This window comes from Oikopleura dioica, chromosome XSR (assembly GCF_907165135.1).
Source record: "Oikopleura dioica chromosome XSR, OKI2018_I68_1.0, whole genome shotgun sequence".
NCBI classification, from domain to species: Eukaryota; Metazoa; Chordata; class Appendicularia; order Copelata; family Oikopleuridae; genus Oikopleura; species Oikopleura dioica.
Window position 1 is genome coordinate 8,560,201 of NC_137294.1, and position 21,592 is coordinate 8,581,792.

At 40.1% G+C, this 21,592-nt stretch overlaps 6 protein-coding genes and 1 long non-coding RNA gene across 8 annotated transcripts; 3 read left to right on the forward strand and 4 right to left on the reverse strand.

Moving 5' to 3' along the window:
• On the forward strand, positions 1-2,548 carry LOC145708320 (nucleolar RNA helicase 2-like). The gene is given in 7 exon segments (XM_081785980.1): positions 1-299; positions 339-986; positions 989-1,068; positions 1,113-1,302; positions 1,347-1,669; positions 1,713-1,866; positions 1,908-2,548. Coding segments are annotated over 7 exon segments (2,088 nt in total). The 5' UTR covers positions 1-16; the 3' UTR covers positions 2,318-2,548.
• On the forward strand, positions 2,548-6,381 carry LOC145708321 (DNA topoisomerase I, mitochondrial-like). Its single transcript, XM_081785981.1, has 12 exons — positions 2,548-2,896; positions 2,938-3,085; positions 3,131-3,366; positions 3,411-3,592; positions 3,636-3,824; positions 3,904-4,025; positions 4,069-4,221; positions 4,650-4,757; positions 4,804-5,000; positions 5,213-5,390; positions 5,433-5,621; positions 5,751-6,381. Exons 1-12 carry the CDS (start codon positions 2,727-2,729, stop codon positions 5,820-5,822), a joined length of 1,944 nt encoding a protein of 647 aa, XP_081642107.1. The 5' UTR covers positions 2,548-2,726; the 3' UTR covers positions 5,823-6,381.
• Positions 6,382-10,717: 4,336 nt separating this feature from the next.
• LOC145708452 (uncharacterized) lies at positions 10,718-11,545 on the reverse strand. Its single transcript, XR_014134833.1, has 3 exons — positions 11,459-11,545; positions 10,980-11,343; positions 10,718-10,888 (listed from the first exon to the last, which is right to left on the reverse strand). It is a non-coding gene; the product is annotated as an uncharacterized LOC145708452 (long non-coding RNA).
• A 396-nt stretch (positions 11,546-11,941) lies between these two features.
• Positions 11,942-15,261, forward strand: LOC145708450 (uncharacterized). Its single transcript, XM_081786121.1, has 7 exons — positions 11,942-13,022; positions 13,324-13,406; positions 13,451-13,657; positions 13,975-14,312; positions 14,356-14,562; positions 14,733-14,904; positions 14,946-15,261. The coding sequence occupies exons 1-7, from the start codon at positions 12,772-12,774 to the stop codon at positions 15,110-15,112; spliced, it is 1,425 nt and encodes a 474-aa protein (XP_081642247.1). The 5' UTR covers positions 11,942-12,771; the 3' UTR covers positions 15,113-15,261.
• LOC145708451 (uncharacterized) lies at positions 15,251-16,454 on the reverse strand. 2 transcript variants are annotated; one of them, XM_081786122.1, is made up of 5 exons: positions 16,205-16,454; positions 16,114-16,146; positions 15,855-15,951; positions 15,723-15,812; positions 15,251-15,659 (listed from the first exon to the last, which is right to left on the reverse strand). In XM_081786122.1, the coding sequence occupies exons 1-5, from the start codon at positions 16,289-16,291 to the stop codon at positions 15,490-15,492; spliced, it is 477 nt and encodes a 158-aa protein (XP_081642248.1). In that variant the 5' UTR covers positions 16,292-16,454; the 3' UTR covers positions 15,251-15,489. The 2 variants fall into 2 exon arrangements, with proteins under 2 accessions (XP_081642248.1, XP_081642249.1); XM_081786123.1 differs by lacking the exon at positions 16,114-16,146.
• A 74-nt stretch (positions 16,455-16,528) lies between these two features.
• Positions 16,529-17,469, reverse strand: LOC145709154 (uncharacterized). Its single transcript, XM_081786835.1, has 5 exons — positions 17,427-17,469; positions 17,195-17,385; positions 17,017-17,151; positions 16,823-16,927; positions 16,529-16,780 (listed from the first exon to the last, which is right to left on the reverse strand). Exons 1-5 carry the CDS (start codon positions 17,467-17,469, stop codon positions 16,529-16,531), a joined length of 726 nt encoding a protein of 241 aa, XP_081642961.1.
• A 3,136-nt stretch (positions 17,470-20,605) lies between these two features.
• LOC145707455 (uncharacterized) lies at positions 20,606-21,589 on the reverse strand. Its single transcript, XM_081784984.1, has 3 exons — positions 21,077-21,589; positions 20,895-21,030; positions 20,606-20,853 (listed from the first exon to the last, which is right to left on the reverse strand). The coding sequence occupies exons 1-3, from the start codon at positions 21,432-21,434 to the stop codon at positions 20,757-20,759; spliced, it is 591 nt and encodes a 196-aa protein (XP_081641110.1). The 5' UTR covers positions 21,435-21,589; the 3' UTR covers positions 20,606-20,756.
• Between the last annotated feature and the right edge of the window lie 3 nt (positions 21,590-21,592).

The following is a 21,592-nucleotide window of genomic DNA, read 5'->3' on the forward strand; positions in this document are numbered from 1 at the left end:
TTTAGATTGAAAACGTATGCCCGCTGCCACAATGACAGCTGCTCGTATTTTCGAAGAGCCTGATTCGGGTGTCGTTACCGACAAGCCGAAAAAGGTGAAAAAGTCAAAGAAGTCCAAGTCGGCAAAAGACGAGGAAATGCCAGAACTCGTAGAAGAGATCGCGGGCGACGACGAATCTGAAAGACTGCCAAAGCAGAAAAAGACAAAGAAACGGAAACTCAACGACGAAGCAGAGGCTAGTCCCCAAAAGTCTAGCAAAAAGAAGAAGGCCAAAGTGGAGCCTAAAGAAGAGCCTAAAGGTAACTTTTTAGTCCTCATTTAAAAAATAAAAGATCTAGACGAAGACAGCTCCTCGACAGACGGCGACGCTCCACCAGAGATGGAGTTCAAAGAAGAGTGGGATATGCTCTCTCCTGAGACTCAAAAGAAGCTCAAAGAACGAGGAGTGATCCAACTCTTTCCTGTCCAGGCAAGAACGTTCAAAACGGTGCGAGACGGAGAAGATGTGATTGTACAATCTCGAACTGGCTCTGGAAAAACCCTGGCCTTTGCCATCCCCACAGTAGAGCGTCTCCAAGAGGAAAAGCTAACGAGCCGTGGACGTTCTCCTCGAGCGCTGATCCTCGCTCCTACTCGAGAACTTGCTAGTCAGATTTGCCGTGATGTGGAATCCATCTCGACCGGACTCACTGCATGCGCAATTTACGGTGGCGTGCCGTACGCCAAGCAAGAAAACATTCTCTTCAAAGGATGCGACGTTGTTGTCGGCACTCCTGGACGAGTCAAAGATCTTCTTGAAAAAGGCTCACTGAAGATGGATCTCATGAAGATCGTCGCTCTCGATGAAGTCGACAGAATGCTTGATATGGGTTTTGCCGACATTGTCGATGAGTGTATCCGTGGTGCTTACGAAAAAACTCAGCCCCAGACATTATTTTTCTCTGCTACATGCCCCGACTGGGTCAAAAATACCGCGGCGAAATATATGAAAAAGTCCCTCCAATCATCAACTTGGTTGAGTCGAACGCGAACAGAACTTCAAAAACCGTCAGGCATTTGGCCATTCAGGTAATTTCCATATCGCTAAACTCTAAAACTTAAACGCTATGTAGACCCATTACACGGAATGGAGCGATGTAATCGGAGATCTTGTCACCGCTTTCTGTGGAAGAAGTGGCCGAGCAATGATTTTCGCGTCAACGAAAAGAGATACATCTGATCTTGCTCTTTCCGACAATATCTCTGATGCTCAAATGATTCATGGGGACATCGAACAAGCCACTCGGGAACAAACGCTTCAAGGTGCATTTATGATATAAGTTATACTTTCGAATGGTATTTTTAAGCATTCCGAGACGGTAAAATGCGGGTTCTCGTTTGCACTGATGTTGCTGCTCGTGGTCTCGACATTCCCGAAGTCGATTTGGTTATTCAGACAGAGCCCCCCAGTGATATTGACTCTTACATTCATCGGTCTGGTCGAACTGGCCGAGCTGGACGAAGCGGCGTGTGCATATGTCTGTACAAGCCGAAACAGCTGTATCAGTTGAAACAGGTTGAGAAGGAAGCCGGCTTCAAGTTTGAGCTTCGAGGACCTGTATCTGCCGTCGAGCTTGAAGAAGCTGCCGCAAAGGATGTGAAACGACAGATCGCTAAATTGCCGGAAAAGGTTTAAAAGTTCACAGAACATTTTTATTTTATATCATTTTCAGAGCTCCGCTCGATTCTTGGAAATCGCACGAGAAATGATTGCAGAGGCGGAGGAAGAGGAAGAATCAAGCACAGAAAAGCTGCTGGCCGCAGCCATTGCTATTATGTCAGGTGTAACTGACTCAACAAGCCGGTCCATCATTACTGGAAAGAAAGGTCAAGCTAATTACATGATTCTCTTAGTTAAACCATTCTAGGCTTTCAGACGTGGCAGATGAACGTTTCATTCGAGATGAACAATCAATACCTTATCTTCAAACTGTTGGAGAAGGGAATCGGTGAACAGGCTCGTATCGACGCGCGCAACGTCAGAGTGTTCAAAGATAGAATGGGAGCCGCTTTTGATCTCCCAACGAAAATGACGAACGAAGTCTCAGAAAAGTGGAATGATTCGGATAAGTTCCAGTTGAAGCGTGTCGAAAAGGCATCGGACTTACCAGAGCTTGAAGCTAAGAAAGAGATGTACTCGAATGGTGGAGGACGTGGATTTGGTGGCGGTGGCCGCGGACGAGGCGGTAGTGGCGGCCGTGGTCGCGGTGGCGGACGAGGTCGCGGTGGTGGACGTAGCTTTGGCGATAAGCAGCCATGGCAACGAAAGAAGTACTAGGAAAGGATTTTCAGAATTTTACACTAAGTTTTTATTCAACGTAGATAAATACGGAATAATATTTTAAAACAATTTTGGAAATCAACATCAGAGCTCCTAAGATGACTGCTCGTACTTAGTGTGTTTATTGTATGCTGTTTAAATTATTTTCTTCTAGATTCTTTAAACCCCATATTTTTCCTCAAACTGATTACAGAAAGGCAGACTGTGAGAATAAGAAGTCCATCTTTATGCCTCTTTTAATTATTATATAAGTTGTAGAATGAGCGAGGGCTATGACTACGACAATGACTACAGCGACAGCGAAATCAAGCACAAGAAGAAAAAGAAAAAGTAAAAAGGTAGGCCACCGATCCCGAGAATATAAATTCTTATTCAATACAAGGAGCGGAGAAATGCCTCCCCTGAAATGAAAGAAGAACCTAAATATGAGTACGAATCTGATGATATCAAGGAAGAGTACCAGTCAGACTCTGGCAGTGACTATGAGCAGCCTAAAAAGAAAAAGAAGAAAAAGGTCACTCCGAGGAAAAATGAGTCCGTGAAAAAGGAGCCTGGAGAGACCAAAAAGCGAAAAAGGTATTTCCTGAAGCAATACCTTTCTTTAATTGCATTCGAAGCACGACCACTGCTGGCAAAAGTCCGACGAAAAAGGTCAAAAAAGAGGAGAAACCGGAAGATCCGAAGTGGGAATGGTGGAACGAAGACCCAGACGAGAAAAGGAGACGAGAAGAAGAGGGAATCAAATGGACGAGCTTAGAGCACAAAGTATTGCTAATGCGCTAATCATGTAAATAATTAACTGTATTCAAGGGTCCCTTCTTTCCCCCGGAATATGAAAGACTACCAAGTGGCGTAAAGTTCAAGTACAATGGTGAGCCAATGGTACTTTCCGATGCGGCCGAAGAAGTCATGGGCTTCTACGCTGCTATGTTGAGAACAGACTATGTTACTGACCCAGTCAAGTCTGAACTCTTCAATAAAAACTTCTTTTCTGATTGGAGAAAAGAAATGACGGACGAGGAGCGCAAGAAAATCAAGTCGCTCGAGTAAGTTTCAACGATTATTGTAGAAGTTTGATGGTATTCTTTAGTAAGTGTGATTTCACCGCTGTTCTCGAATACTTCGATGAGCAGCGCGAGATCAAAAAAGGGCGAAGTAAAGAAGAGAAGCAGGAGGAAAAAGAGCGAAATGCAAAGATAACGGAGGAGTATGGCTTTTGCATGTGGGACCATCACAAAGAGAAGATCGGCAACTTCCGCCTCGAACCTCCAGGTTTTAACTTCGATATGGCTTGAGTTCTAATCGTTGGTTTTAGGACTGTTCCGTGGACGAGGAGAGCACCCTAAGATGGGCAAGTTAAAGAAGAGGATCACCGCGAACGACATCATCATTAATATTGCCAAAGGCGCAGAGGTTCCCAAACCGCCGCCGGGGCAGAAGTGGAAGGAAGTCCGTAACGACAACAAAGTTACGTGGCTTGCTTGTTGGATCGAGAATGTGCAAGGTGCGATGGCTTTTCGATTCTTAGTCTAAATTGCCTAGGATACACTTCAAAAAGCATAGATTTAAGATTCTTTTCCCAGGTCAATACAAGTATATTATGTTGAACGCCAACTCGAGGATAAAGGGAGAAAAGGATTGGCTCAAGTATGAAAAGGCGCGCAAGCTGAAAGACATCATTGATGATGTTCGGCGTTCTTACGAGGTTCTTTTCTCCTTTATATAACGCTTTAGATAGCCTTTTTTAGGCCGACTTGCAAGATAAGATGATGGCTAACCGACAGCGAGCAGTAGCCATGTATTTCATCGATAAACTGGCGCTGAGAGCTGGCAACGAAAAGGATACCGACGAAGCAGCGGACACTGTGGGCTGCTGCTCTCTTCGAGTTGAGCATGTCAAGGTAATTGATATACATAGAGTTACTCTGAACACTTGTTTTTACATTAGTCACGGTTGATACGTGGCTCGCTAGAAACAAATTAATTGTCTCTTTATAATTCCCGTTAACATAGAGCAAAACATCTTAACCAACGGCGGTGGGTATTTTAATCACTAATTAATAGTGCGAATCGGGAACGGTTCTCTAGTCAACGTGTAAACCAACGGAAACAACCTAAACATTTTGGTTTTGTGTCGAAGCTTCATTTGAGTGTTCATTCACAATACCTGTTGTTTACTGATATCATGCGCGAATCGAGTTCGCAAGATTTCATATTGCTTAGTTCCCAACAACGGATTTAGTTGTCGCAAAACATTCACTCTAAGAAAGCGAAAAATGTGTGCTCACCTAGATACGCGGAGCTAACTACTCAAAAATCTTTCGTTCAGTTGCACGACGAACACGTGATTGACGGAGAACGAAAACAGTATGTCATTGAGTTTGACTTCCTCGGTAAAGATTCTATGCGCTATCACAACTACACGCAAGTTACGAAGGTAATTCCGTTTCATCTATCCTTAGCTCACGTTTTTACATTCTCAGCGCGTCTACAAAAACGTCCGCATTTTCTGCGAAAACAAAAACGGGGAGGACGAGCTCTTTGATCGACTTGACACAACGAAACTCAACAAGCATCTGAACTCGATTATGGACGGACTCACTGCCAAGGTTTTCCGTACCTACAACGCTTCGAAAACGCTGCAGGAGCAACTTGATGAAACAACCAAAGCGGATCTAAGGTAATTAAACTTCCTCTTCCTTGAGGGTCTCAGTAACTCCTCTGTTAACTAAGAGTCTGTATAGGATAAAATTTGTAAGTAATTAGCTATGTTTGTGGTAATTAGCAGCTGATCTTCAAGTGTTCATCGAAACTTACGACTCTCTTAAAAAATAAGCTTAGATGAACATTTCCGCTGTTTTCATTCTTCTAGACTGCCTAATTTGTTCTTAGCGTTGCTGAGTACGTGTTAACCTACAACAACGCCAACCGGCAAGTGGCGGTTCTTTGTAATCACAAACGTACCGCACCTAAGACCTTCGACGATCAGATGAAGAAAGCGGAAGAGAAGATTGAGGACAAGGAAGAGAAAATAAAGGAAAAGAAGAAAGAAATTAAGGCGGCTAAAAAGGTAGTAAAGTTGTTGAAGAATAACGAAAGTGACTCTCTTTAGAACGGGGATGATACCACCAAGAAGAAGGCACAACTGGCTCGATTGGAAGATCAGCTAGTGAAGTTGAAATGTGCGAAGACTGATCGCGAGGAGAACAAAGAAATTGCTCTTGGCACCTCCAAGCTTAATTATCTCGATCCAAGGATAACAGTCGGTTGGTGCAAAAAGTGGGACGTTCCGATCGAAAAAGTAAGTAGGCTACTTGCGTAGAAATGGCGATTCCCCAAAAGAACGTGGCGATTTAATTGTCAATTAATTTTGGGTCCTTGATCGTTAATGGGAAAACAACCGAGTTTTGATTACTAAAAATAATTTAAGGTTTATAATAAAACGCAGCGCGACAAATTCGCTTGGGCGATCGCAATGGCTGGGAGCGACTTCTCCTTCTAACTTACAAGTTCTAAGGCTTAGATTTCCTTACTCTTTTCCATATCTTTTTTTTTCTGACCATTTACAAAATTCAACGTGAGCGACTTCAGATCCTTCTGATGCCTACTTTGTTCTCTAATCCTGAAAGTCTATAGCACTGAACAATTTCGCGAAAAAAAACGCTGTCGGGCAAACACTCTGCAAATAATTTAAAAGGAACACGACAGCATCAAAGTAACGATTCAAAGTGAGAAAATGTGCGTGGCACTTTTACCTGAAACAAACTTTTCTAATAATTCAATTCAGCTTTTCCATACATTTTTCTTTATCTTTACTCCCTGAGAGCGGAAATCTACTGATTAGAAATAATGAAGATTACTGTTTCTAATTAATTCCGCGATCTTCCGTATTATATCCTTGCTACGTTGATACATTACTGGGCCCATCATTAGGTGAATTCAAGTAGAATTCGAGCGGTTTCAAATCGCTTGAATGCTCGCGTTATACTTTACTGCCTCTTTATTCGTAATCGAGAAACGATTTTGAATATTAAACTAGAATAAACATTCAATTATGAAAACATCCTTTCAACTCAAAGTAAATCTGTTATTTTGAAAATTGACTTCTTTTTTGTGCAGTTTTTTCGCAGGAAGATTTTGATAAAGAAGCAGTGAATGAGTTACTCCCAAGGTATAAGTCTAAACTGAAAATAATCAGAAGTAACGGCGAGCAGAGTTCCCCGATCTCCCAGACATGCGGAGAGCATAAACATCTTTCCTATTGAAGTGTAAATCCTGACACCGATCCTTCCCCTTTTTAATAACCCAATCGTTCTTCTTGTTAATTTTTAAAACGAGTTATTATTCTGAAAATCAATGCCGGCTTTCGTATATGCGATTGACTACAGGTCAGGATTCCAATATATCACCAGAGGTTATCCCGTAAATCGTCTAACATCTCATTTCAAAATGTTGCCATTGGCGTTGGGTATTGTTGATTTATCTCTGCTCTAGCAAAGAGCCTCTAGGTATCATTTTGAGAAACATATTTTTTTGTAGCGAGTATACACAATCAACAAATATTTTAGTCGCTGATAGTGAATAAATCATTTATTCTATCTATTCAACTAAAATATGAAAAGAGCGCTTGAAAATCATTAATGAAATTAGAATCTCAAGCGCCAAAGATTCTCTTGTTTATTTCTAACACTAGAATAGACTAATCTGATTAGTTATTTTTTCTTCACCGTCAAGGCGCCCCGTAGACACATCAATGATTCCTTTTCCGTGAAGTTGTACTCGTTAACCTCTGAAGAAGGGATGCCAGGAGGTAAACGTGTGAAAGTTTGTAAGCGGTCATAAACGGAAACAAACAGTGGGTTGAACATTTTCTCGACAACTTCGCGCCATTGCTTTCTATTTGTTCTTCAAATATCCGACGCAGTGAAGCTTTAACCAACACAAAACAGGAACATCGTGAATTGAACAACACAACAGTTCGAAAGAATGAAATTGGATAAATTTCTGCCGCAGAAAAATAAATAGGGATCGAGAAAATCGAATATCCGTTTTCTAAGTTCAACTAATTGTTGATTTACGGCAACACACACAATGAAGCCAACCTTTTGGAACATAGGTCCGAGGAAAGATATCAATCGATACCACTAGAGTAATGCCACCAGTATAAACAAAAGTCTCTTGGTACTCCTTCAAACATCAATGCTTCCATTATAAATAAATGTTCATGGCCGTTACGAATTTACACTGAACATCACAAGCAACAAGGCTCTCTCATCTCGCTGCCACAACTGGATCTGCCCCAAGCAAACATCATTAGAATTTTTAACGGAAACCATGCTCTTCCAAAATAGGCTATTTTAAATAGCCTTTTTGGGTACAATTCGAGAAAAACTCTATTCTAGGCAAGGACTATTTTAGGAGGGTCCTAGCCAGAAACGTTACGCTCTCGAGGTAAAAATAAATCACAACCCTAAAAAAGCTGCAAAATCATAATTAGACTCTCACTGGAAGAGTATTTTTTGTCGATTTATCAGCAAATGTAGTTTTAAATTATGTAATTTAGCATGTGGTTGGTTTTCGGAAATTTTGATGGAAAATAATTCTTTGCGCTTGTAATAAGCTTGTTTCTGATCATTCTTAGACATCTCGTGGTGAATATTAATAACTATCTAGCGAGAATTTGAACTTGCAACAGTATTTTATATCCACATGTTCCGAAATCAACGCACAATTGTACATTTGTGTTAAAAAGACAAACATTGTCATCATGTACAAAATTGTCTCACTGATTCTGGCTCCTTATCTACGAGAGCCTTATCCGTCTAGAGTTTTAGGTAAATATTTTATACAAGAAGGTGTCCTTAGTATTTACAAGCAAAATCCAGATTTTGAAAAATAGTCAAGTGCGTTTGTGAAAATGGATTATCGACTAAGATGAAATTTTGTGTGATTAGTAGAGTAATAACTAGAAGAACTAGAACGTGAGCAATGTGACTCGGGTTAATGTCAGAACCGGCTTACAGCGGAGGGGTGACAGATGGCTGCAAGTATTTAGCTGCCATTTTGGTATTTGCCATTCGAAGCAAACAACGATAACTTTTTAAAAAGGTGGAAAGCAAGAGTCGCGAGAGTCCGTCTTTCATCCATCATTCAAGCTTAATTGAACATATTATATTTCAATTAGAAAGGTAGAGGAAAACGAGAAAAGCCGCAAAATAAAAATATCCGCCTTCTCGCAGCCGGAGCGTTGCACGATCGTTATTCCGTGGAAGAGCGTGGAACGTCTCCGAAGTTCGCCAGTGCTTCCATATTAGCAATTGTTTTCCTTGCTTCCTCCGCCATAATCTCTCAAACGAAACTCTTAGAACAGATTAATCTAAACAGGTCCTTTCACTTTGCCGCTGAATCGACACTCGGAAGCATTAAGAACTAGATTACTGGACTTCCCGCAACTTGGGTTTTTTCCTTTGGACTGTTATTGTTTTCGGTCATAAATCGACTACTGTATTAGAAGGTCCGGCGAAAACAAATTCATTTCCTCTTTTAATTGGCTCTCTTTGAGCTTGCCGAGCACCAAAACACAGCGGGGCATTATTTTGATCACGTTCCTTAGAATACCCCTCCAAATCACTCCCGCAACTGCTTTAACTCTACCTTTGAACAGTGATTGCATTTATCAATAGCTTATTGCTTGCGAGCAGGCAGCTGATGTGTTGAATAGAAGGCAGCATCAGCTTCAAATGGCTTCCATCCATTCGATATCGCTATGTTCTAAAAATTATCGAGCTTGTCGCTTCTATCACTCGCACGTTTGCGCCAGCTCATGATTGTTCAATTGGCAATATTTCTAATTAAATTACTGCGCATCGCGAAAACAACGCACCAGCTTTTGAATCAAATAGCCGGATTCTAGTGAAGGCGTATTTTGATAATTTCCTTGTTCCATTTTGATAAAAAAATGTTCAGCAATCACTTTTAGCGATTTCTCGAAAGATGTGGCGTTTGGAATGCAATTATTTTGTTTTATTTGTGACACTGTTTACTTGGAAACAACGTCCTAATTGGGCAATTAACACTTACAAGGTGCGAATAAAGATTCGCCTGTTTTTATAAACTTGGCTCAGCAAGGATTTGCGGAACTGATAAAAAGGTAACTCTTCACAATTCGAAAGTGAATATCAACTCTGCTCCTTATTTTGCGCAGAGACACGGATTTGTGGGAGCCGTTTACCGATAAAAAGCGACCGAAATTAGGACGAGAAGTGATAACGACAAACGCTTTGAAAAGTGGCCGGACATGCGCCTGGTAAACACGCGTTGTATAACACACGTTTACTCTAGAATCTAGATCGCCTTTCAAAAGTCTTACGAGTCTAATTCGATTCGCTCCACCTCATAACCCAGGGAGCGTCTAATTAGACTGATTAATTAGGTAGCTAATTGTGCTCCAAAAAACATTAAATTTTACGCGTCAAAAAATATATACAGTATTATAGGCTCGTTGCGACGGACCACATCGAGACAAAATTTGTTGCACCGCGGCTTATGGATTTGCGTATTTTTATGTATGGGCTGGTTCGCGATTAAACACGAGCGTGAGCGCATGCTTAGTCCGTGGTTGAACGTGTTGTCACGCTTTATAAATAATTTTTAAAGCGCCTCTTTTTTTCTCGTTCCCGGCTGTGATTATTTATCCCAACGCCGGAGAGAAGTAAATTCCCTTTAAACCCCTCTCACTAATTTACACGTCTGGAAAAAACACGCGCCAATTATGTTCTACTAAAGTTACCAGTCTTTCGAACACGAAAGTGGAAAATAAAAGCCAAAAGACAAAATATACCGTCTTATCCGAACATCCGTGTTTAAAAAAGTTTGCCGCTGCAGCACGTGACTTATGAAAAAATTTGGCTTCCTCAAGAGCTAAACCCTTAGCAACAACCGCATGCTATGTGAAACCAGCTCAATATCACGTGCTGTCACCGGAATCCAGAAGTTTTATTGACGATCTTTGTATCTTTGATGGTGAAACGATAAAGTGTGAATTTTTTTCTGAGCATGAAAAAAAGCTATTGAAAGATAAAAATGAGAATTGGAAATAAAAGAACAAGTTCGTAGATTATGAAATGCAAATCTTGAAGGAAATAGTCAGAAAATGGGAGGCTAAGCAATGGCTTAATCCCTGCTGGAACGTGAGGTGAACGCTTTTGATCTAAATAAATATGTCGCCGCTCGTTTTCCAGGAGAAGTGAGACGGATCCACCACGAGAACGGTGGTGCTGCTCAACCGCTGCTGCGCCGCGCAAAACGCGAGCGCCATTCAACGAAGCTCTTATTCCGATAGTAAACTATGCGAATATGGTTTACGCGTTACACAAAGTTTAACAAAAATGTGATTTTTATTCTAGTTTTTCAGAGAGAGGTAATAAAAGAAGAGAGGAGAGAGAGAGAAAATAGGGGCGTCCGACGGACTGGCTAGCCTTATTCGCTTGAATAAAGATTCAAATCAGAAAGCGGTCGCCTTTGCTTGGAACTGATCCTTGAATTCATCATGAAGTGACAAAGCGAACCCTTAACACGTTTGAGAGACATTTGTGAACGCATGTTCAGTGGAATATTTTTGTCTATTCGAGCTTTTCAGAACTAGAAAGTAAGTAAGTACCTTTGCGGAAAGAGGAGTCCGGAAACTCTTCGCTTGAGAACTTCCCCACCATTTTATGGAGCTTTTAGGAGCAATCGCTAATTCTGGGTGTTTTCCCGCTACATGAAAATTCCCGCTTTTAATTAACACTAGGTGAGTAACCTCGCCGTTTTCGCTAAAAATATGGGAGTGGAGGGGTCCTGTTATGGGAAATTGAGAATCTTCGCCGAGCGAACGCCCTTGTTATTTAATTTCACATTTTAAGGAATGAGTTTCTGCGAATATGACGCTTCCGATTAAATCGAGAACGAGCCACGCTTTGCCTGATTAATTTTCCACTCGTTGACCATCACAAGTTTGCATCCAGGGATAGCGAGGCCGTTTTCTGAAGCGATATTAGCGCGTTTGGCGATATTTTAGAACTTATCACCAAGATTAGCCTTAATCCCCCGGCTGCGTTTTTATTTAAGCCTTTATAAGAGCATAGAGCTTATTTTAACCTGAGTTCGTGAAAACTGTGCTCCCAGAAGAGTTCGCGAACCACTCGCCGAAAAAATCGTCGCGCTTTTCTTCCAGAATAGCTCCCTAAATACCAAGTGAAACGCTATATTCATATAAAAAACAAACCTCCACCCTTATTCCACCCATAATTGCCCGCCCTCTTGTGAGCACAAATTTGGAATTTTCCTCAGCAAAATAGATCGAGCAAAATTGACCGCGGTGGTCGCCTGGAATTGTCTTGACAAAAGTCTGGAATTCCTTGCGAGAGCATATTCTTTTAAAAAGTTCGATAACAAACAGACTTTTCAAAGGACGGAGATTTTCGAAAACATGAATGAAATTAATTTTCTTATCGCAGGAAAATAAATATTTTGAGTTCAAACGAGCAGATTTGCTGCCAAAAGTTTCTTTTTTTACTATTTTGAAAACACATTATACAGCGTTTTGAATTTTATCATCGCAAAAATGCCGTCTGTGAATGAAAATGAATGAATCAAAGCTTGCTAACTACTTGTATACTCTTCCTGAATCATTGTTGAAGTCTCGCTTTCTCTCTTTCTCACTCTTGTCGGTTTTGATTTGGATGGATGCAGAAGCAGTTAGCACAAATTCCAACCAGAACAAATTTGAAAACCATAATTTACCGCGCTTTGATGTTATACTCACTGTCTACAGCTGTGCCATACTGTACTTAAGTTTAACTGACGCCAAATCTTTTTAGACTGAATCGGACTGATTTAGATAAGACTGACAGTATCTAGATCGCTTTTTATATTTTGGCTTTTTTAAAACTACAAAAAGGGATAATAACAACAATCATAATAAAAAATTAGGTTAGCTGACCAAAATTTTTTATTTGATTTGCTTTTAAAATTTGAAATAAACTGGAATCAACAGGACAGAGTAAAATAATAACAAGTATTAAAAATTAAAGAAATAAAAAAACTCATATTTTAATTAATCAGATTAGATAGAATTAGTATGATAAGAAAGGGGCTTTCAAGTTTTTTAACTCTCCAAAAGGAAGGTTTTAGTGACTCTTTTAGTGACTTCTATTAAAACGCGACTGATATAACTAGTCTTAAAACCAATAAGGCACGTTTCAAAAAAAAATATAAATCAGATCAAAATATGAGGGATACTTTTGAAACCGTGGCTTAGATATCCTGAACTCCGAGTTTAAGCGAAATTGATTATTACAGGAAGAGGAAATCCGATTTTGATAAAAAAAGAGATTTCCTTTTGGCTAGTTCCCTCCGAAGCTCAATCTTAGGCGCGGTAAGGACATAGATTCATTTGTTAAAATCAAGAGATGTCGAGTTTTCTAAACCGAGCAAACACAATGGCAGACATTCGTGCGAGCCAGTCAAACCAAAAACGCAAAAAGAACATTTTCTCAAAAGTATGGAAGTCGTTTTCGAAACTCGGCCGCTCTAGTAGCAGAGCTAATCTTTACGGTAGCGCTCGGCACGTAGGTTCGAGCTTCGGGGGGAGCAGCTTCGACGGCGGCGACGGCAGCGACTCTGGCGTGATGACTACCGGTTCGACTACTACCAGGAATGGGTCGTACGTAGCTAAGAAGAATGACACTCAGTAAGCCCGCTTGCTTATTGAAATGCCAGATTTACCCCAACAATTTACTCTTTGTGGCCAAACAAGCACTTCTCGATCAATTATTGACTCAAAGCAAAAGGTTGTATGTTTAGAATAACAATCTTCAATAAATTATTGACAATAATAAATTCACGTTTCTTACCTCAGCAGAAATAGAAATACCCTACTTATTAAGCATTACTTAGAATTCGAAGATTTTTTGTGGTGATTTGGTACATTGAAACTCTAAGTGATCCGTTAATAGACGAAGTTCAGCAATAAACAACTTGGAAGATTTCCACAGAGATGGTTCGACAAACTCAGACTCCGCCTCAACAGGCTACGCTTCAGAAGGTATGAACCAAGGCGCCATGCTGCTCGCTAAGCCCGAATTTAAGGATCGTCAGATAGAAGCAAAGACGAACAGAATCTTAATCAATGCAAAAAAGTCTTCCCGCAGAAAAAGTTTTACGCCGCTAAGATGGAATCGACTCCAATGCTCGATTCGATAATGAAGAGTCTTGAAGCTTCCAAGAAAAAGCAACGAGTCCCTTCCCGCACTTGGAGCTCCGAAGAAATTAGTGACGAAGAAAGAGATTCTTCAGGTTTGACCCCTGCCCTTTTAATTCTCATAAACTTCGTTATTATTGGCGAAAAGTTCGAATCGCTTATTTTATGTCCCCATACAAACTGCTTAACAAGCTAAAATCAAGCATGACTAGTTTGCGATTACTACCCTAGTTAGGTTAATTTAAGACAAGGATTACGTCAATTTGTAAAACAGCTTTCACTCATGTTGAAAATCGTATCTTGTTTTGATAACAAGTAACTCTGTAAATGAAGATTCAACTTTCTCAAGAAAACTAGAACACAGAATTCGGCGATTAGCCTCATGTTAACAGTTGTTTGAAATGGAATTTAGTTTATTCGACGACTTCTGTTTCTTCATCGGATTCCGTGATTGACAACTCCTCTTCTGAGGAAGCTCCTCCACCAGTAATTCTGCACCGCCACGCGCCCGTCAAGCAACAGCGAACATATTCTTACAACCCTCGTCAGCTGAGTACTCCGAGACAACCTCAAATGACAGCGGCGAGCTCTCATGTGAGTAGTTTCACTCCTGCCTCTGTAGCTTGCTCCGGGGCAGTGAGAAACATCGCTGCTAAGTTCGCTGAAAATGAAAACATTGACGAAGATTTCGGGCATATTCATATATCTAAGCCAGAAGGAATTCGACGAACACAGAGCACTAAAATCCAGGTTATTTCATTTGACTTCGCTCAATCGTCATCTCGGTTTTAAGGCTCTTGCGGCCAGTTTCCAAATCTCAAACGAACAAATCGAAACCAAGCCAAGTTCGCCGACTGCCTTGGTGCGCTCGCAAACTGTGGTAACGGGACAAAACCGACCGAGCAAAATGACGAGTGACAGTGCGTTCATGAAGAGTTTACTCGAAATGGCGAAGTCGGATGAGCTGGATGAGCCTGGCGCGCGCGTCCGCGATGTTGAGGTGAGATCAGATTCCTTTCGATAAATAAATATCTTGCCCGTTTCTAATGTTCAAAATATTTGTCTCAAGAAGTGAACGAATAGAAATATCCGCGGTAAACAGAAAAACGTTTATTGACAATCAGAGACTGCGGAAGAAGCAACTGAGTTCAAGTTGACAAGTTTGTTCAGATCAACGACTTCAAATCCCAAATTTCCCTTGTGTCTACCAAAATGCACCTAAGAAGAACAATGACTATCGCAGAGCCAGATGACAGCACGTGCGCCCAAGAAAACGTCCACGACATTGCTAGATCGAAGTCCGAAAGTGTCTCTTCAACGTTTGTGCCAAAGTATCAATCAGGTTAGACAATAAGTCTACCACTGGTATCAATATCTGTTCAGTTGACCCGTTCGTCGTTGAGATTTTGGAGCAAGGGAATATCCCTGAAGGTGTCAAACAGAAAATTCGAGAAGAGTGCTGGTCGCTTTTCAACGATCCCAAGACGCCAAGGGGAGTCAAACAGTGTATTCTGAACACAATGCTCTCCAAGTACCAGGCTACTTGTTGAACACTTTTAAAATAACGACGAGGAGAAACCGACCCTGGTGAACCTTTCCAACTTCATTTTCACAATTCTATTCTGAACAAAAACAGCTTGAACTTTTTTATTCCTGTAATTTTCTTTCTTTATTAAATAAAGCTCTGTAAATCTTTTTAAATGAATCGAAGAGGTTTTATGTCTTTTTGTGCGACTTCTCGAGAAACAAAATACAACAGAAAACGGGAAGGTGAAAGGCGAAAAGTGGTGTTTTTGTGGTGCAAAGGTTACATTCGAATTCGCGAATCGCGAATTGAGTTTGATCGTTTGATCTTGCTGTGCTTTTTGGGATTTGCAAAAAAATAATTGTTCTTGATATGTTAGTGCTCATAATATCACGTTTGGGTTTAATATTGTAAATCCCGTGCGTGCTCGGTGTTATGCTGCCCTTCAAAATTCCATGGGGGCACAGAAAATGTTCTGCGAATATCCATCTGCCGGATCGAGCGGGGATCCCCAGTTATTTCTCCGTTCTCATCGCGCACAGACGCAATTCTTCTCATTCGCTTCGCCACTTCTACAATGAAAAATTCAATTTCATGCTTGCAAACGTTAGGATTCGAGAACGACGAGTTTAAACCTTTAAATCGATTATCTCTTCGGATGAATTTTTCAGTAGATTTAATTTCTTCTGGACGAAGAATCGACTTAATTTTGCAATCACGACCAGCTGAAGAAACATGAAAGTGAATAATACTGAAATCGAACGTACCAATTATGCAACGGCCAAGACCTGAAGTCTTCTTCTTGTTTGTTCCGAGATATTTGTATTCAATAACGTGCACTGGAATCAGTGCCAGTTTTACAATCTGGAATTTCGTATTATATAAAGCCCTCGAAAATGAAAGAATTTTTGTGAATCGCCAAAAATTCTTCATTGAAAAAGTAACTACTGCTAAGAATTTTTCACGATTTTTATTCTATGTAGAATATTGTCGTTTTTTTGTAAACAATTGAAGTAAGAGTCAAACCTCTGCATCCATTACAACGATTTTTTCACAGCTCTGATTTTGTTTTTGATTGATTGTAAATCGGATTGATTGATTAATATTTGAAATTTACTTTTGCTTGTGTGAGTGAATTGGAATCCATCCGTCTGTTGATCTCCTCCGCCATTTTGTCCACTTTCTGTTTGAGTTTTCTGTTCATTGCTGTGCGCTCGTTCAGACTGCGCAAGTCGATCTGAACCGGTTGGCCGCGCGGGCGCAACCCTTCGATCCAACTTGTAATTTCTTGATCGATGAAGTTTGAGGTCGCAAGCTTCGTTGCGAAAGAGTACTGTGTTCGAATTTTCAGTTCTCGGTGAACGCCATTTGCGCAGCTCCGACTACACATGGGCTCGTTCAATGAACTCAACAATGAAGCAATATTTTTTCAGAATTACTATTAAAACATATGAGCGCGGTACGAGTCGATCCCGTGCCAAATATTGTCAGCGTTTCCAGAGCAAGACTCACAAGGCAACTTTCCGTCTCCGTGACACAGCTCACATTCGGACTCGTCCATTTCATCGATCACTTCAGTGTCCTCGACTTCTTCATCTTGTCCGTCTGGGCCAGATATGATATTAATTGTCGTGCGGTTAATTTGTTTGAAATCTTGAATTCGCCCGCTTCCAGCGCAAATGTAACAATCGATCTAAAATGAATTTTTATTCAGTTCACCATTTTCATAAATCACCAGCCCAGTATCTCCACATAAGCAGGATTCGATAACTTCTTGAGCATCTGAGGTAACGCTTTCGGTATTACAACGGTCGCAGTCTACCCAAAGCGCTTTTGGCAGCTGAAGGCAGTTTTAGCGTTTTTCTTGGCAGCAGCAGTGTGCTGACGTCCATTGATGGCCGCTTTTGAGGGGAACCTTTAAGAGAATACCTTGATTTTGTGCACGGTCAGAAACTCTTTCTGCTTTGGCGTCGGTATGCTCCAGTGCTTTTCGAAGCGACTTTCTCGCTTCAAAGGCGTCGAGTTTGTAAGAAAACGCATTTCTTTCTTGATTTCCACTGTAATCTGAAAACATTAAGATATTGCTGAATCGCAGAACTCAATTCACCAGGGGAATAGTGTAAAAATAGACTTGACTAATTTCCATCATCGTCACCATTTTCTGATCTTGTTTCTTCCCTAGCTTCCCGAGGACTTGAAGAAGAGCGGCATTATTGAGTTTGTCTCTATCTCGGTATCTATCCGTGTTTTCTTTTATAATTGGATTTTCGAAAGGTTGTAGCGGGTTTTTGAAGAATTCTGTACGTAAATTTGACAATAAAATTTATATTAAAACTTACCTGCTAGTGCAGACTCTTGAGTTGCTTTCTTTTTCAGCTCCATCGCTTCTTAGGTTTCTAAAAGTCTCAATTTCATAAATTCTCTTTAAATCGCGAAGAAACCATTCCTGTTGGAATCCGCCTGAAAAAGTCTTTATGCTTGCGAAAATAGTGGAGAGCAATGCTCCGCTGTTGAAAAGTAATTCGTTTATTTCCCATAATTTATCTTGTTCCTTATTTTGTTGAAAGTTTATTTATATGCTCGAAGCAATAAAGTCAAAAGAGACTATGTCCCGAGCGGGTGGCTAATCCCACTCATAGATCACTATTTTGAAGGAAATGCCACTCCAGACATTCATTTTTACGAAAACTTTACGCTGGCGACTTTGTTCACAATAGACCTTGATCTTTTAGTATAAAATAAAACCATGTTTAAACTAGGTCACGGCAGAAGAACATTAATTATTCGAAGCAGTACTCAGAATTCATAAAAATTTCATTAAATTTAATTTAAAATACCCATTGCTTCATTTTCAAATACTCATTTCTGGATGATGACTAGTTTTTGAAATAATAGAGGGGCAGATTGCAAGTCAGCTATGGATTTCTTCTCCAAAAATAATGCTGGGGTGAAGAAACAAATCATTAGATAAATAAAAAAGAAATCCTCCTTGCTATCAAAATATCTCTGTCGACGTACTCATTTATCAGGGCTCCAAAAAGACACATTTTCTAGGGAAGCTACCCTCAAAATGTGAAAACCTTTTTTTTTCATCCCCTGCTATTGTTTAAATAGGCTCGGACTATGATTTGATTTCCGGGCTGTCTGAAATAGTCCCTATCTTTACCCGATATCACTTTCGTCATCGAGCTCGACCATTGTTTCTCTCAATTTCCGCGTTCTTTCCTGATCTGTCTTAACGCTTTTCTGTTTTCACGTGCTTCTGATGCAGCAGCCTGCGTTTAAACTATCGAACGACATCAATCATCGTATTTTCCTGACTTCTTAACGATATCCTACGATTTCAGAAGAGCGCGCTAATTTTCGAAAGCGAGTCTTTTCAAGCAAGCTTGTTTAAATAATAAAACATCTTTCAGTTAACTTAAAATCTAACATAAGTCATGTTACATGACCGATAGCTTGACCTACGATGACCTTGGTTTAGAAAATGAATATTTCGCCCAATGCATTAGATTTATTGCCTGGGAGATTGTTTGCTCATAAAATTCCTTTTACCGAGGCCAGTAAAATATTTCTCAGTCGACTTCAATTATTTCTTTATTACCTGATTCTGTTGAGTATTTTGACTTCGATAACTGTATTAAATACTGCTTCTTTTTAATTCTTCTTAATTTCTCTTAATCGTAAAGTTAACGTTTACTCACTAATTGCCCACTGAGCAATTAATAGCTCTTTGCTATCTTCAGGCTATATCTGAGTTAGTACCCACCGCAATCCACATTTAAAAGTCGGAAATCGTTAATTGTGATATACGCAGAGTCCTTTTCATCTAGTTCGTCTCATTTAGAAACTAATTTATGATGATAACGGATCATCGCCACATGATTGAAATTCAAAACTAACCAAGTTTTTATTTATTTTATTTCAGTGATTTTCAGTATTTGAGAAGTCAGTATCAAATTTTGAGTGTCAATTAAAAAGCATATGAATTTGTAGAAATGTCAATTCGCATGTATTCTCGGTCGATATCTCACCAGGCAAAAGGGCTGTTTTCTTGGTACTTCTTCATTCGTTCTGATTTATATTGTCAGCAAGGCTGTTCACGTGGAAATAGATATTACCTTTTGCTTCAGAGTTGTATTGTTGCCGGACTTCCGCGGGTAGCCGTTTCCATTCGGCAGACATCGTTTCGAAGAGGGTCGTTTTCGGCTTTCCTTCCTGTTTACTTTCTTCATTTTCCTAAAATTATTTGTGTGCAAAAATTAACAAATCAGTATATAATCTGTGACGATTTTCAACAACATTTTTTTGGGAAAATCCTGGTCCCCCTTTTTCATTCCCTCAATAGATTCTTCGTATGAAAAAACCCCCCTCACCCGGTTTAGAGCCGGTGTGCCCAACTCAATATGCCCAGAGGGTGTTTTAAAATTTTTTTGGATTACCCCGTATATTTTGCCCTAGGGCATAAATAATGTGGGCACACTGTATATATTTAGAACTCTCGTGATCTAACAAGTACGGGGAGCACAAAATTGTGACCTCTTCAAAAGGTCATCTGGGGTCACGTGACCTCAACCTTTCCGAGAGGTCACAATATTGTGCTCCCCATACTTGTTAGATCATGAGGATTTTAAAAATATATATTTTGCCCACATTATATATGTCCTAGAGCAAAATATAGGGGGTAATCAAACTGGTACTTTTGGAACTTCCGTCACATGCAATGACGTCATAAGTTCGAAATTTTGCCAGTATTTCCGACTCATCTAGCATAACTTTTTACGCTCTTTCTAATGGGCCTATAAAAAAGGTGAACCAGGATTTCCCTCAAAAATCCTTATTGAAAATCGTCCTGTACCTTCTTCCATATTTCACGAATTTCGTCAATGTGGTCAGCCACAAATTGCTTGTACGCACTTGGCGGGGCTTTGCGTATTCCTTCAATTCTTATTTAGAATTCGAGTAAAAAAGTATTCTTACCTTCAGACATTCTACTCTTTTTTGCGTCTCTTTCCGTTTTTAAAAAAAAAAAAAGAAGAAAAACGGCCGAAATCTCGAGTTTCAGAAATGGATGATGAATGAAAAAGAATGCTCCGGTTATATCACGAAAAATTCGGACTTGCTAATCCCGAAATTTTCGGGCCGAAAACCTTCAAGCGCCTCAACCAACGATTCCCAAACTGAATCGTTGATATTCCCACGATTACCAACCCATTCTTTTAGTCAAAATAGTTGAAAAGGATCCTTTTCAAACCAGTCTGTCAAACTTCAATACATTCAGTACTATTGACAGCACTGCAATGTTTTGAAATTTCATCCTGGTGTCAGCTTATCTGTCTAAAATGAAGATAATCTCCCTGCAATGAATTCACAGAAATAAATCGAAGTATAATTCGATAAATAATTACATGCGTAACATATGATATGTTGTCACAATGCATATTATTACTTCCAAAATTTGTCAATCAATATTTTCAATGAATAGAGAATGAAGTCTATTTTGTCAGTTTCTGAATCGAACAATAAATTTCGGACAAGATTTATGGGATTCTTTTATTCTTTATTTTTGAAAGTTGGTGGATAATATATTGGATTTGAAGTAAATAGGTAAGATGGAAAAGGTGAAACCGCCTTGAATAAGGAGGAAAGATGTAAAACGTAAGTTTGAATCATGCACTCGATGGTTTGTCGATTGTGATTTGAACGAGAAGAATATTCTTAACGTTTTGTATGTACCAGTAAGAGTAGGTGTTCTTCACTTCCTCCCTAAATTAGCTGTTAGAGGACGGATGCCCAGGCTATCTTACAGAAGTGTCTCGTCGTCGGGAAACTCTTCGAGCAGTCGACTCAGGTCCCTTTCGCTTTGAATCGCTCTTATGTTATTCAAGACGACAGGAGAGCCAAAGCAGGGTTTTGTGTAAGTTTTCTTTTTCCATTCTCCAGCTGAAATTAAACGGTTATTCAAAGCTGCTATTTTGATGAGACTTACTCTTCTCGTCTCTTCTCGTCTCACTGTAAGTAAAGGCAACATCGAAAAAGAGGTTGAAAGGGTAGCTCACATTATCAGCTACGTCTTCAATGAGCTCTTGCAACTTTCCCCTGGTGAAAGGAACGCAACAAGTGATGGAATCTCTATCTGCGACTCTTTCGAACTCGAAGGACTCTTCAGACAGTGAGTCGAAGAAAAGGAGCTCTTCTTTTGAAAAGGCAGTGGGAATTTTCATTTTTTCGAATGTGATGATCGAAAAGCCAACGAAGCCCTTTTTGATGCTCGAAATTGGGGTCACAGCCGCAACAATTGACCGTAAAATTGGCACCAAACAATCAACCTCCCTTATCGACTCCATCTCCACTGTTAATTTGACCCAAATCAGCTGTTTATTGTCCCCAACTCAGGCGGAACTTTGAGACGCGCCCATCGTTGGAGCTTTGAAATTCTATTTTCAGAATGAGCCATTTTTAACAAAAAAAATCAAGTAGAGGGGATCAAGCGGGTTCGAGAGGT

Excerpts from the sequence above, each read along its gene's own strand:
- LOC145708321 (XM_081785981.1), top strand. The coding sequence starts at position 2,727 with ATGAAAGAAGAACCTAAATATGAGTACGAATCTGATGATATCAAGGAA. Across the intron at positions 2,897-2,937 it reads GAGACCAAAAAGCGAAAAAG|CACGACCACTGCTGGCAAAA; the intron begins GTATTTCCTGAA and ends TTGCATTCGAAG. Across the intron at positions 5,001-5,212 it reads ACAACCAAAGCGGATCTAAG|CGTTGCTGAGTACGTGTTAA; the intron begins GTAATTAAACTT and ends ATTTGTTCTTAG.
- LOC145708450 (XM_081786121.1), top strand. The coding sequence starts at position 12,772 with ATGTCGAGTTTTCTAAACCGAGCAAACACAATGGCAGACATTCGTGCG. Across the intron at positions 13,023-13,323 it reads TCGACTACTACCAGGAATGG|TTCAGCAATAAACAACTTGG; the intron begins GTCGTACGTAGC and ends TAATAGACGAAG. Across the intron at positions 13,658-13,974 it reads CGAAGAAAGAGATTCTTCAG|TTTATTCGACGACTTCTGTT; the intron begins GTTTGACCCCTG and ends AATGGAATTTAG.
- LOC145708451 (XM_081786122.1), bottom strand. The coding sequence starts at position 16,291 with ATGAACAGAAAACTCAAACAGAAAGTGGACAAAATGGCGGAGGAGATC. Across the intron at positions 15,813-15,854 it reads TCTTGGCCGTTGCATAATTG|CTGGTCGTGATTGCAAAATT; the intron begins GTACGTTCGATT and ends ATGTTTCTTCAG. Across the intron at positions 15,660-15,722 it reads AAGAGATAATCGATTTAAAG|AAGTGGCGAAGCGAATGAGA; the intron begins GTTTAAACTCGT and ends TTTTCATTGTAG.
- LOC145709154 (XM_081786835.1), bottom strand. The coding sequence starts at position 17,469 with ATGGAGCTGAAAAAGAAAGCAACTCAAGAGTCTGCACTAGCAG. Across the intron at positions 17,386-17,426 it reads TCAAGAGTCTGCACTAGCAG|AATTCTTCAAAAACCCGCTA; the intron begins GTAAGTTTTAAT and ends ATTTACGTACAG. Across the intron at positions 17,152-17,194 it reads ATTTTTACACTATTCCCCTG|ATTACAGTGGAAATCAAGAA; the intron begins GTGAATTGAGTT and ends TAATGTTTTCAG.
- LOC145707455 (XM_081784984.1), bottom strand. The coding sequence starts at position 21,434 with ATGGAGTCGATAAGGGAGGTTGATTGTTTGGTGCCAATTTTACGGTCA. Across the intron at positions 21,031-21,076 it reads GACGAGAAGAGACGAGAAGA|CTGGAGAATGGAAAAAGAAA; the intron begins GTAAGTCTCATC and ends GTTTAATTTCAG. Across the intron at positions 20,854-20,894 it reads CCCGACGACGAGACACTTCT|GGAGGAAGTGAAGAACACCT; the intron begins GTAAGATAGCCT and ends CAGCTAATTTAG.